Here is a 13,837-nt window from a genome sequence, read left to right as displayed (position 1 = left end):
ACAGGGGACCAGGGGAACGGAGAGGAGGGGAAGTGGGACTCCAGCCCTACTAACCCCTCCCAACCCACCCTTTTCCCCCTTATATATTTATAATCTATATACAAGCTCTGGGGATGAGGGCAACCCAGGTTCCTTGTCCCCTCGGGACCCAAGCTCCTCTGCCCGTCGGGAAGGCTCTTCTCAAGAAGGCCCTGTTGCTCCCAAGGTTTAGGCATCCAGCGGAGGACATCTGGTGGGGAGACCTGCTGGTGAAGGTCGATGCGCTGGGTGCGGAAGACTCTACCACCGTGATAGAGCCTGAAGACCATTACTCAGGGGAGGACCACCGTAGGTGGAAGGCGGGGCCTTGAGACGGGAATTGATGCCAGAGAAGGACCTCCCAGTTGGGAGAGTCTGTGATGACCCAGGACCCCCAAGGTTGCTACTCAGTTTTCAATAATCCTGGAACGGCTTTATTTCCACTGGATGCAGCTCTGCTTGCCCCAAGCTAGGGGGGAAGGGCCTGGCAGGTGAAGGCCGCGTCCGAGTAGCAGGAGCAGGTGGGGGCCGCATAGCCAGGCTGGCTTTCCCCCAGTTTTGACAAACAAAAACATCTTCAGACGTGCCCAAATGTCCTCTTGAGGGACAAACTCACGCACAATTGAGAACCACTGGTCTAGATGTTGTTAGAATACGATAAGGGGCCGTTTAGAAATAAAGAGATAGGGCTGGGCGCGGTGGCTCACGCCTGTAATTCCAGCACTTTGGGAAGCTGAGGCGGGCGGATCACTTGAGGTCAAGAGTTTGAGACCAGCCTGGCCAACATGGTGAAACCCCGACTCTACTAAAAATACAAAATTAGCCAGGCTACCCGGGAGGCTGAGGCAGGAGAATCGCTTGAACCCGGGCGGCGGAGGTTGCAGTGAGCTGAGCTCGCACCACCGCAATCCAGCCTGGGTGACAGAGCAAGATTCTGTCTCTAAATAAATAAATAAATGCATAGACAATGTCTTGTTTGAGACTCTATTTCTCACACCTAGAATATTGCTGGCATATACCAACACACTCTCTCTATAACAAATGAAGGGAAATAATGATTGACAACTGGCATTGAAGGTCTAGCTACAAATACATGCTGTGCTAAATATATGCACAGCATATATTTGTAGTGTAACTAACGAGCCTGATTTCCTGGTTTTGCTATTTTCTTCCAAGAAGATAAAGAGCCCTGGTTTTGCTATTCTCTTCCAAGATGATAGAGCCCAGGCACAGAACAGGTGAAATAATCCAGGAAGCCAGAAAACAAAGAAGGTTAAAGAAGGTGGTCAATAGTATATTAAATGATCAATAGATGGTCAGTTGGTGGTCAATAACATTGCTGTTTCTAGCTATTCTTCTTTCCTGTAAGAGACAACACAAGTTGTCTTTCTCCTGAAGTTGTACATACTGAGCACATAGTAGGTATTCAAAAATCATTTGTTAGTTTACATTCTGAGATACAAGAGTAAGTCTAAATTAAAAATACAAAATTATGAGAATTGTTTTACAAAATCATTTTATTTATGGGAAAGGTGTACCTCTAGCTTTTCATAAAATGACTTTTCTTGCATATGAAATTATTATCATTTTTACTTTTTGAGACAGAGTTTCGCATTGTTGTCCAGGCTGGAACACAGTGGCACAATCTCCGCTCACTGCAACCTCTGCCTTCTGGGTTCAAGCAATTCTCCTGCTTCAACCTCCCGAGCACCTGGGATTACAGGCGCCTGCCACCTGTAATTTTTTTGTATTTTTTGTATTTTTAGTAGAGACAGGATTTCAGTATGTTGGCCAGACTGGTCTTGAACTCCTGACCTTGTGATCGTCCCGCCTCAGCCTCCCAAAGTGCTGGAATTACAGGCATGAGCCACTGTGCCTGGCCATGAAATTATTATTAGTGTAACATCCTTCTTCCCAAGTTTAATCCAATGCCCATCTCCTTCATTTTTAAATACAAGGCATACAAGCAATCAAGGATACCTCAAACAACATTGAGCCTTATTTTGGTGAGAGAAAGAAATAATAGTTTTTCCACATTTTATAAGGATGATGTTTGTTACCCTGGATATTTGAGACATTTCTTATAACTTATTCTAGTTCAAATTTGCAAGTTTAGACCTTTGGATGTTATTTGTTTTGCAAGTTGGTTCATTTTCCATTAAGTACATAGTGGTGCTATGTTGTGGCTTTTGTGGTCCAAACAGCTAGACTTCCCATTGGTGTGGTTAATATGGTGAAATATCTAAATGAGTTATCTAATCAAATTTTTGCATCTCTATGACTTATTTGTCGAAATAATAAAGTATTTTTTTTAAACTTCCATACTCTTATAACATTAATTTTCTTAGGGAATAATATTTATGTAAATGGTTTATTTTCCCTATCACATCGAAAGAGTAGAGTCAATTTGCTGTCCCCAACTAGCATATTTCCTTACACATAATATATGCTTAAAAATAATTGATGGATAAATCAATAAGTAAACAACTACACCTCACAGGGTAGAAGTCAGAAGAGCTGAGTTCTCGATCTGCCTATGTATTTCTGGGCAAATTGCTTAACTTCACTGAACCATATAATGTGCAGGGTTTTAGGGTAAATATTACCCAGGGAGAGGTGAAAGTATAGCGTTAGTACTTCTACTTTTCCCATGGAAATGGTGACCCAATTACCACTCTTTCTTCCGGGTTACAAAGCGAAGTCTATACATGGGTAAAGTTTACAGCAAGAATCTTAGCTTACCTGAATTTTTCAATGTGTGTAAAAGATCCAATAAGCATATGATATGTGAAATGGTTCATAATCAGAAAAATGTTGAAGGGTTGAACATATGGGACAGAGAAAAGTAATAGTATTTACAGAGATGAATACTGCCAAAATGGGCTAGAATAACATTTGTCTTCTTGTATTTGAAAAGAGGTAATGTACATGAATATGAAATGTTAGGTTTCCCTTCTATACTTGCAAAAATTTATTTACATGCTGTTGCCACCATAGCTCTTTTCCAGCAGTAATTATCCAGCTTAATTAGACTGAATATGTTGTATTAAAATGTTTGCTCTCAGTCTATTGGTGCAAAACAGTCCCTTAATGGTGATCAAAAGATAGCATGTGAGGTTACACCTATAAATTAGCAGCCAGAAGACAATAAATTACTTATGCAACACATTTGTGCAATACTTTTCATTCCACATATCCAGATTTTCTGCATGATCTGGTTTGAGCTAATTTGCAATTCTATCTCGAGCTGATTATCTGCTATATTCATACCATGTTCATTTTGCACAGGCATGTATATGTGTGTGTGTAATATTTCACACAAAATTGCTCCTGCAAAAACACTGAAAGCCTACATTTAATAGGAAGTGTAAAAAAATTGATAGTCATTATTTCAAAATGACCTAGTGCCAGATGTTAAGAAGTGAATTAAATTAAATATTCATCACAGTGCTTAATCTGGATAAGGCATTGCGCTACTTACAAAAAGATAATTAAGACATGGTCCATGGCCCACAATCTCAAGAAGATTGAAGTCTGGTGGGGAAGGCAGACATGAACAAAACAATTATAATGCAAAACATGAAAAGTGCCCAAAGTGGGATATTAACAAAAATTGTAGGAATGACAAAAGGTAACCACTGATTCTCACTAAGAGTGTCAGTGGGAGGAGGAAATATTTAAACTAAAATGTATAGAATAAGTAGGATTTCAACATGTGATCAGAGTACAAAATAAATTAGCAGGAACAAAGACTTAAGAGTGGGAGAATCTCTTTCAGAGAATGGCCAATGGTTCAGGATTCCACAATAAATGGGGTTCAGTGGGTATTGTTCCATGCTAAGGATTTCAGATTTTATGCTGTGGTGACAGCTGAAACAATTTGAGCAGGGAAGTGAATACCACTCAAAAACAGTTAGCTGTTTTAGAAATATCATCCTGGAAGCAGTGTTTAGAATCACCTAAAGAGAAGAAAAATAAGAGCAACTCGGACAAGGATTTGTGAGCTTCTTGGAGGCAAAGATTTGTTTTTCCTATTTTTTGCATCATCAGTACCTAGTATTGTGTCTGGCACAACGTATGTTCTCAATAAACATTAAATGTTATTACTATAGCCTTAACAGCACAGTGTGTGAGTACAACAATGAAGTTTGATATTATTACAAGAGATTTCCGTAAATGTGTCGAATTGGTCTGGACAGTAGAGGAATTTTTTTCCTCCTTCCCATCCTCATCTTAGTTTATATTGAAGGGTGTTTTATTTCAACTTGTTTTATTTCCATTTAGGTTCAAAATAACAATGGTGCAAATAATGGTGAATTAAAATTTATAGGGAAAAGCAGTTGTTCTAAGATTCTCATATGCACAATTTTAGAAATAATGATGCAGAAACAGTATCTACTAAGAAAAAAACATGATTTGGATATGATAAAATTATCTGTAAATATAGAAAGAAAACTGTCTTCAGAAATTCACCAAAATGAACAGAAAACATTTACAAAACATGGATGACTCAAGAGCAAATATTCCTTTTAGAGAGTGTATGATCTCATTCAGAGTTTGGGCTCTGAAGTCAGACTGCCTGGGTTTGCAACTCTGTCTCATACTTTCAAGCTCATCTTGGATAAGAGACTTAAGGGGTCAATGCCCCAGGTTTCTCTTCTGTAAAATGGAGTTTGTAATATTTGTAAATTTATCTAGCTTATGAGTTGTTGCAAAGTGTTTAGAATAGTGCTTGGCACATAATGAGTGCTAAAAAAAATTTAGCTTTTTTTCCTTTTCTTTTTTTCTTTCTTTCTTTTTTTTTTTTTTTTTTTGAGACAGAGTCTCACTCTGTCACCCAGGCTGGAGTGCAGTGGCATGATCTCACTCACTGTAACCTCTGCCCCCCAGAGTTCAAGTGATTCTGTTGCCTCAGCCTCCCAAGTAGCTGGGATTATAGGTGCGTGCCACCACACTCGGCTAATTTTTTTTTTTTTTTGAGATGGAGTCTCACTCTGTCGCCCAGGCTGGAGTGCAATGGTGCGATCTTGGCTCACTGTAACTTCTGCCTCCCGGGTTCAAGCGATTCTCCCTGCCTCAGCCTCCTGAGTAGCTGGGATTACAGGCACCCGCCACCACATCTGGCTAATTTTGACAGGGTTTCACCACGTTGGCTAGGTTTGTCTTGAACTTCTGACCTCAGGTGATCCTCCTGCCTCAGCCTCCCAAAGTGTTGGGATTACACACGTGAGCCACGGCGCCCAGCCTGGCAGCTATTTTTAAGTTAGTATTCTGAATGTGGCAGAGATTGCTGTGTATTTCTCAATATATGTTTTTTCTTATATTAATAATAGAATCTCCAAATCGTAACTATGCACATAACTGTTCAGAATGAACACTGCATCTTCCAGCCTTTGCTGCAACTAGACATCTACTAGATCTCAAAATTTTCAAGTATGAAATTGCTAAGGGTTGGTAAGGATATAGAGCAGTACAGACTGTTAAACATTACTGATGGGTGAATCGGTATAATCACTTTGGAAAACAGTTTGGTGTTAGTCAATAAATGTGAAGATATGTATACTCAATAATCCAAAACATTTTCCTAAATCTATATTCCAGAGAAACATATATGTGTACTAGGATACACGTACAAGGATATTGTAGCAGCATTCTTTGTAATATACAAGAATTAGAATAATCCAAAGGTCCATCAACAGTTGAATGGATAAATTGAAGTATGTTTATACAATAGGATACTATTGTATCCTGTTTAATCATGATATATAATTGAAATCATCATATATAATACATCGAATGAAATTGATGAAATTGAATCATCATATACAATAAACATCCACTGAATAGAAGAAGCAAGAACCAAAGTAACACAAACACCAAGATTCAAAAATAGGCAAACTATGTCATTTAGAAATGCATACTTGGGTGAAACACTTTAAAGAAAAGCAAGGCAATGATTACCATAAAGTCAGAATTATAGTAATCTCTGGGTCTAGAGGGAGACTTCCTCTAGGGAGAGTTGTGATTAGAAAGGAAAAGCGGGCTTCTGAAATTCCAATGCTCTGTTTCTTCACTTGAGGGGAGGCTCCATGGACATTTCCTTAAAATAATTTTTATAACTATACATTGTGGTACAGTTTCTATGTAAACATATTTCTTTGTGAACATTATATTTTACAATTTAAGTTACATATATATAAAGAGACATTGTGCCTTTGGCCTTTGTTCCTTTTCAGTCCTTCCTCCATCCTGCTTCCTGAAACAGAAACTGTCACCTGAGACCGTGAAAACAAGGACCACTACACAGAAATAGCATAAAAATGAGCTGGTAGGAAGTTAAAACCCAGAGGACTTAGTGGGGCAGAGCTGCCATATCAGTCCTTAACCTTTGTACCTCTGGACTTCATTTACATGAAAGAGAAATATATTTAATATTATTTTGGAATTTTCTGTTATTTATACAGCTAGGCCTGATTTTAACTAATGCACCTTTACACTAGATTTTCAAAAAGACAACCTACCCAATAGGAAAATCACTTGATCTCATACACACACAAATACACACACACAAACATACAGATGCATACACATATACACACATACACACATACACAGCCACATGCATAATTAGACAATTCACGGAAGAAGAAATCCAAAGGGTTCATAAACATCTAAAACATGTTTAATCTCAGCAGTAGTCAGAGAAACGCAAATTAAAACGAGATAGAATTTTTCATGCATCAGCCTGGCAAAAATTTCTAAAGAGCAATATATTCAGTACTGTTGGGTATTCAGGAAAATGATGATCCCTTTCTGGTACTGTTAATGTAAACTGCTATACATTTTTGGAAGGAAAATTGGCAATATCTATTAAATTTGAAATGCTCTTAGAATTTGAGCCAGCAAGCCAAAACAAATCTATGCCATAGAAAGTATTCAAGAGCATATGTCCAAGAATTCTTACTGCAGCATTATTTGTCAGTTTCCAAAAAATTGGAAACAATCTGTTAATCCATCAGTAGTGGAATGTTTAGATAAATCATGGCATGTAGTTACTATAAAATATTATGCAGCTATTTTTAAAAGTAATAATTTTTATATATAATTAGCCAATCAACATTGTACATGCATATCTGAATAAATTTGTATGAACATACAACAAAATGTGAAAAGAATCAACCCAGATTGTTAATATTGCTTATCTGGGAGTTGGGGTGGGAATGGCGATTACTTTCTCTGTACACATCTTTGGATGGTTTTCCTGTTTATAGTGAGGATAAGCATGTGTTATTTTTGTTTTTTGTTTTTTTGTTGTTGTTGGTTTTTCTGTTTGTTTGTTTCTGATACGGAATCTTGCTCTGTCCCCCAGGCTGGAATGCAGTGGCATGATCTCAGCTCACTACAACCTCCGCTTCCCAGGTTCAAGTGATTCTCCAGCCTCAGCCTCCCAAGTAGCTGGGATTACAGGGGCGTGCCACCACACCCGGCTGATTTTTTTTTTTTTTTTTTTTTGTATTTTTAGTAGAGATGGGGTTTCACCATGTTGACCAGGCTGGTCTCGAACTCCTGACCTCAGGTGATCCACCCGCCTCAGGCTCGCAAAGTGCTGGGATTACAGGCGTGAGCCACCGCACCCGGCCAATTTTTGTAACTTTTACAAAGATATTTAATTTAAAATTGATTTTAATAAAAGGTAGACATCCAAGAACACAGGATGATTAATGCACTTCAATGTTAGGTGAATATCTTTAAAACTGATTATTGTCAAACATTAAAACCATATAACCGAAGCAAACTGCACACACCTGTACAAAATAAAGGAAGTAACTTAAGAAAATAAAGTGACTTATCCACCGACATTTCACAATTAGTATTTGAACAATCAACTCAAAAGACACCCATGTGTTAGTAAAATAAATAAATGCATGTTACTTCTTGCAATCTTCTGGGAAGGAGTTTAATGCCAAGCCGTTTCATGGAAAAGACAGGAGTTAAGAAATATGGAGGAAAGAATAATTATTCCTCATCAGGCAAGTCTGGCGATACTTAAATGTGTGTATGTAAGGGGGTGGCTTTAATTAAGGTATAAAATCCATATGTGCCAATTGAAAAGCAGTATCTTCCTGGCCCTCCTCAAAAGTTCTTCTGCTACCAAGCCATGACCCACACCTAGCCAGACCCCTGAGGCACGTTTGCCTCCTCTCTCTTGCCTTCCTCTTTCCCTGAATCTGTCTGATTGCTAAATCCTCCCGCCCTTACCTCTGGAAGGCTTCTGCCCTCGCCCTCCTGCTAACTCTGCCGCGTTTTGCCCGGCCTCGCTAACAACATGGGAGCCGCCACTCCCAAAGAAGTCCGTACTGCTTTGCCGGGTCGTCCCAACCCTTCACAACCAGCTCTTTCTAGCCTCACGCCGACTTCTCCACCGTCACACTCCGCCCAGTGCTACGAGGGTTCTGCTCACTCCCGAGGACCTCGGCGCTGCCCAGGCTGCAGCCTCGGATCCCCACAAGCCTTACCTCTCTAGGCTGTGCCCACTCGCGGACGGAAGTGCCCGGAGCCCAGGGGGCGGGGCCTGGTCTGGCCAATGGAAGCACAGAGTCCAGGCTCAGCGGTCACGTGTCCAGCGGGCGGGAATTTTACCCCAGGAAGAGATGCAGGAGGCGATTTTTACCTCAGGTAAGAGCCCTGAGAGGCTGGAGGCAGGAGAGAGGGTGATTTTGAGGGCTGAGGGGAGGAAAAGGTCGTATGGGACCAAAGAAGTATGGCAGCTCAGGAATCTCTGGGAAACACATCTGTGAGGCCCGGCCGATGTGGCTCTGTAGAGACAAAACCCCAGACCCACCGTCCACTTAACCTGAGAATAGAAGGTGTGAAGGGCTCAGAGATGCTGGTGGGATTTCAGCCCATTAACTAGAAGTTGTATGGGCTAAACAATAAGGGGAAGTAGGTGCATCTCGCCTTCTCTGCCGTGTTACATTTTTTGTCTGTTTTAAGACAGGGTCTTGCTCTGTGGCCCAGGCTGGCGTGCAGTGGCGTGATCTCGGTTCACTGCAACCTCTGCCTCCCGGGTTGAAGAGATTCTCCTGCCTCAGCCTCCTGAGTAGTTGGGACTACAGGCCTCCTCCACCACGTCCGGCTAATTTTTATATTTTTAATAGAGACGGGGTTTCACCATGTTGGCCCGCCTAGTCTCCAACTCCTGACCTCAAGTGATCCACCCGCCTCAGCCTCCCAAAGTGCTGGGATTACAGGTGTGAGCCACCGCACCTGGCCCAGGATAATTTTTGTATTCTTTGTGGAGACGGGGTTTTGCTATGTTGCCCAGTATGGTCTTGAATTCCTGGCCTCAAGTGATCCGCCCGCCTTGCCTCCCAAAGTGCTAGGATTACAGACCTGAGCCACCGCTTCCGGCGGATCTTATGTGTTTTTTTTTTAAGTGTGGTTTTTATGCGAGGGAGTGAAGAAGGCAGAAAGCTCCTGATGCCTTAGGCTGGTGGGGAGAGGTGGGAAGCCAGCCCGAAGATTCACACTCACCTGTGAGTACTTTTAAATAATCTTGGGGCCTGGCATATGGTGGCTCAGGCCTGTAATCCCAGCGCTTCAGGAGGCTGAGGCGAGAGGATTGCCTGAGCTCAGGAGTTCGAAATCAGCCTGGCCAACATGGCGAAACCCCATCTCTATTAAAAATACAAAACTTAGCCAGGCATGGTGGCACCCGCCTGTAATCCCAGCTACTCGGGAGGCTGAGGCAGGAGAATCGCTCGAACCCGGGAGCTGGAGGTTGCAGTGAGCCAAGATCGCACCATTGCACTCCAGCCTGGGGGACAGCAGAGGGAGACTCTGTCCCCAAAAATTATTTGATTAAGTAATTAAATCATCATCATCATCATCATCATCTTGGGAAAGCTTACTTCCTGGCCTTGTGCCTGACCTCATTATCGTGTGCATTTCCATTTTGGTCCAGTAGTCCAGTAGATGTTAGTTAGGAAGTAGCACAAGAGAAATAAAATCTTTAGAAAAAGGTAAAAAAAAAAAAAAATTCGAGAATTGCTGCAATTCAAAACTTGATAATTTTAAATTACCCTCTCTCTAACAATGATTTTGTTCATTTCCCCCATATCTTTGGTTTTAGAAATAAGAGCAATCTATCGTTTTTGCTTCCACCCACCACTATTAGATGGATTCGATATCTGTATTACAATGAAATAAACTTGATAAACGGGATTCTAAGCATGTATATAACATATGGCATCTTATTAAGTAGTACATATTTAGCATGAATTTCAGTGGTTGACTTCAATACAAAAGTAATTATTTCTTAAGGTAATTGGTGAGAGTGATAAATATGAAACTGATAGAAATACTAGGCTTCACAAGAAAAGAAAAGTTAATATAAATGCTGACAATAAGCTGAATGGGTAAAGTCAGTAAAGTTGAGTTTGTTGTTAACTTTTTGCAATGGCTTTTAGAATGAGACGATCAGTTTTTTCTGAAAGTGCAACACCAAGAAATGGAAATTCTAGAATCAATATTTGCTTGAAAGATCAGTGATAGGCCAGGCACGGTGGCTCACGCCTGTAATCCCAGCACTTTGGGAGGCCGTCTCGACGTCTCCACGGGCAGATCACAAGGTCAGGAGATCGAGACCATCCAGTCTAACACGGTGAAATCCTGTCTCTACTAAATATACAAAAAATTAGCCGGGCTTCTTGGCGGGCACCTGTAGTCCCAACTACTCGGGAGGCTGAGGCAGGAGAATGGCGTGAACCCGCGAGGCGGAACTTGCAGTGAGCTGAGATCTGCCCACTGCACTCCAGCCTGGGGGACAGAGCGAGACTCCGTCTCAAAAAAAAAAAAAAAAAAAAAAAAAAAAAAATCAGTGATACACTGGGTGGAAAAGACATAGAGGTGCAATGATTGGAAATATTCTCAGAGAAGTAACCACCAGTAAAATAATGCCACGTTGGTCTTGTTTAAGAGTGAAAGAGGGTGGCCACACTATATATTCTCCACACCACAGAATCTAACAATATTAAAGACAATTCAGATAACATATTTGTCTCATTTTAATTGGAAAACATATTGTAATATCCAAAAATCCTTCTGAGTCATTAAACAAATAAAATAATTGTGCTCTGGATTGTTTTTGTTTTTGTTTTGAGATAGAGTCTGGCTGTGTTGCCCAGGCTGGAGTGCAGTGGTGTGATCTTGGGTCACTGCAACCTCCACCTCCCAGGCTCAAGCAATTCTCGTGCCTCAGCCTCTCGGGTACCTGGGGCTACAGGTGCACACCACCACGCCCAGCTAATTTTTGTATTTTTAGTAGAGATACAAAAATTTTGTATTTTTGTATTTTACATCATGTTGACCAAGCTGGTCTCAAACTCTTGGCCTCAAGTGATCCACCACCTCAGCCTCTCAAAGTGCTGGGATTACAGGTGTGAGCCAACACGCCTGGCCTGGATTATTTTAAAAGTTTGTTTTTAGTTTTTTACTAAAAGTTTTACACAGAAGTTACTCTGTCCTAGAGTAACTTCAAAACTGTAATTCCTTGAGTTCTCAAGTAAATGAGAACCATCCCGGACTAGTTAAGCATTCTAAATTTTACTTATTGCTTCATTAGATGGATTTGTTGATTTACCAATATGCCATAGTTGCTTTATTCCAAATGAGCTAGCTACTAGAAAATTCTAACTTTAGGCTTCTTATTTTCTAAGTAAGAGAATGGAAACAGTTTCACAAACTGTTTCCCAATTTTCCAAATCCTCCACTGTTTCAGCACAGAGTGCTGCCCTTGGTTACCCAGTTTCAAGACCACTTGAGAAATATGGTTATTCTGGGAACACCACTCCGGCAATCTTGTAAATTTCAGCCTCTTTTGCAACAAAATGATCACATTAAATATATTTCCACCAACCAGCTAACAGCTATATGGTTTAAACAATAAGAAAATATTCAATTTTATATCAATATACATTATTTTCATATTAGATTTAAAATTATAGTAATGTATATTATTTTTACCAATGATTATCATTCAGAGCCTTTTTAAAAATGAGTGAACCAAAGTTTTGTGATTGAGATTTTCTGCACTTGACTTGCTATTTTACCAGTGTTTAATTTTAATTTTTGTATTTCCAGATGTTGAAATTTACACTGCTTTGAAAGAAAGAAGATATGTTTTCAGCATTGAAATATCATGCAATAGACTATTTATATGAGGTAGAGTGTTAGTGGCTTACTGTCTATTTACTGAGAATTATGATGTAAAAAGTGTTAACTACATTCAATATAGGTTGAGTATCCCTTATCTGAAATGCTTAGGATCAAAAGTATTTCAGATTTCTGATTTTTTTTCAGATTTTGGAATATTTTTATGTATATAAAATGAGATATCTTGGGGATAAGACCCAAGTCTAAACACAAAATTTATTTATATTTTATATACACCTTCTCCACATAGATTGAAGGTAATTTTATACAATATTTTAAATAACTCTGTGCATGAAACAAAGTTTGTGTACACTGAACTAACCATCAAAAAGCAAAAGTGCCAGTATCTTCACCACCCACTGGCATTATATTGGCACTCAAAAAGTTTTGGATTTTGGATTTCAAATTTTTGGATTAAGGATGCTCAACTTGTATATGATAATTTTGCAGTAATCCTTAGATTATTAGTCTAATTACTTTTAGATTTATTGAAAATTATTTTCCACATTTAATGTCTTTAAAATGCCACTTTTGGCTGGGCATGGTGGCTCACGCCTGTAATCCCAGCACTTTGGGAGGCCAAGGCAGGCGGATCATGAGGTCAAGAGTTCGAGACCAGCCTGGCCAACATGGTGAAACCCTGTCTCTACTAAAAATACAAAAAAATTAGCTGGGCATGGTGGTGGGCGCCTGTAATCCCAGCTACTTGGGAGGCTGAGGCAGGAGAATCGCTTGAATCCGGGAAGCAGAGGTTGCAGTGAGCCGAGATTGCGCCACTGCACTCCAGTCTGGGCAACAGAGCGAGACTCCGTCTCAAAAAAAAAAAAAAAAGCCACTTTTGGAAGGAAATTATTAAATTAAAATAATCAAACAATTAAAATGAATCCAAAGCTGTCAGGAGAAAAAAATGGAAACGCTTGACAAGTGTGGGGTGATTTTGCTAACAATCTGGAGTGATCTTTCTTGAAATGAGTGGAGAAAAAAGAATCCCAGTTATCTCTATAAAATAATAGTAATAGCATACATTGACCACTTTCTGTGGGACAGATACTTTGCCCTTCTGATGGATTATATTAGAGTGGTGCAAAAGTAATTGCCGTTAATTTGCCATTAGTTAATTAAAAGTAATGGCAAAAGCCGCAGTTACTTTTGCACCATCCTACTATCATTTTATCATCATAAGTACTTCGTGAGGCAGATACTATTATTTTACAGGTTTTACAATTTTATAGGTTAGAAAACTAGTTTCCAGATAAGTTAAATAGCTTTTATAATTGTCAGAGCTAAATTTCAAGCCCAGACACATTGTTAGGAAACTAACTAGAACAATTGTCATGCAACAGTCTGTTGTTCTTATGATCTTAGTTGACAAGTTAAATTTTTTTCTTTGTAACACTGACCCCATCTACCAAGGAAAAAAATTACTCCAGTATAATAAAACTGTGCTACATTTTACAGGAAATAAGAAAGACATGCAGGCATCTTCTGGTTTTATTATTCCCTCATAACTGAGAGAAGCAAATGTGTAGTTAAAAGATATCCATGGTAGGAATCAAAAGTCATCATAACAAAACATATGTATTGGCCACTTGCAAAATTAGTCTGT

General features: G+C 39.7%; 1 protein-coding gene across 1 annotated transcript in view; it reads left to right on the top strand.

The window, feature by feature from the left end:
* Positions 1-8,542: 8,542 nt before the first annotated feature.
* The window catches only part of SHOC1 (shortage in chiasmata 1), a 113,168-nt gene continuing 107,873 nt past the window's right edge, over positions 8,543-13,837 (top strand). Inside the window, exons 1-2 of the mRNA XM_054520443.2 lie at positions 8,543-8,694; positions 12,160-12,240. Of these exons, the coding sequence (XP_054376418.1) occupies positions 12,196-12,240 (45 nt within the window). The 5' untranslated portion in view covers positions 8,543-8,694; positions 12,160-12,195. The remainder of the gene's footprint in view (positions 8,695-12,159; positions 12,241-13,837) is intronic.

The sequence above is a fragment of the Pongo abelii genome, chromosome 13 (assembly GCF_028885655.2).
Source record: "Pongo abelii isolate AG06213 chromosome 13, NHGRI_mPonAbe1-v2.0_pri, whole genome shotgun sequence".
Taxonomy (NCBI): domain Eukaryota; kingdom Metazoa; phylum Chordata; class Mammalia; order Primates; family Hominidae; genus Pongo; species Pongo abelii.
The sequence above is the reverse complement of the archived record's forward strand: the minus strand, read 5'-3'. Positions and strand labels throughout refer to the sequence as shown.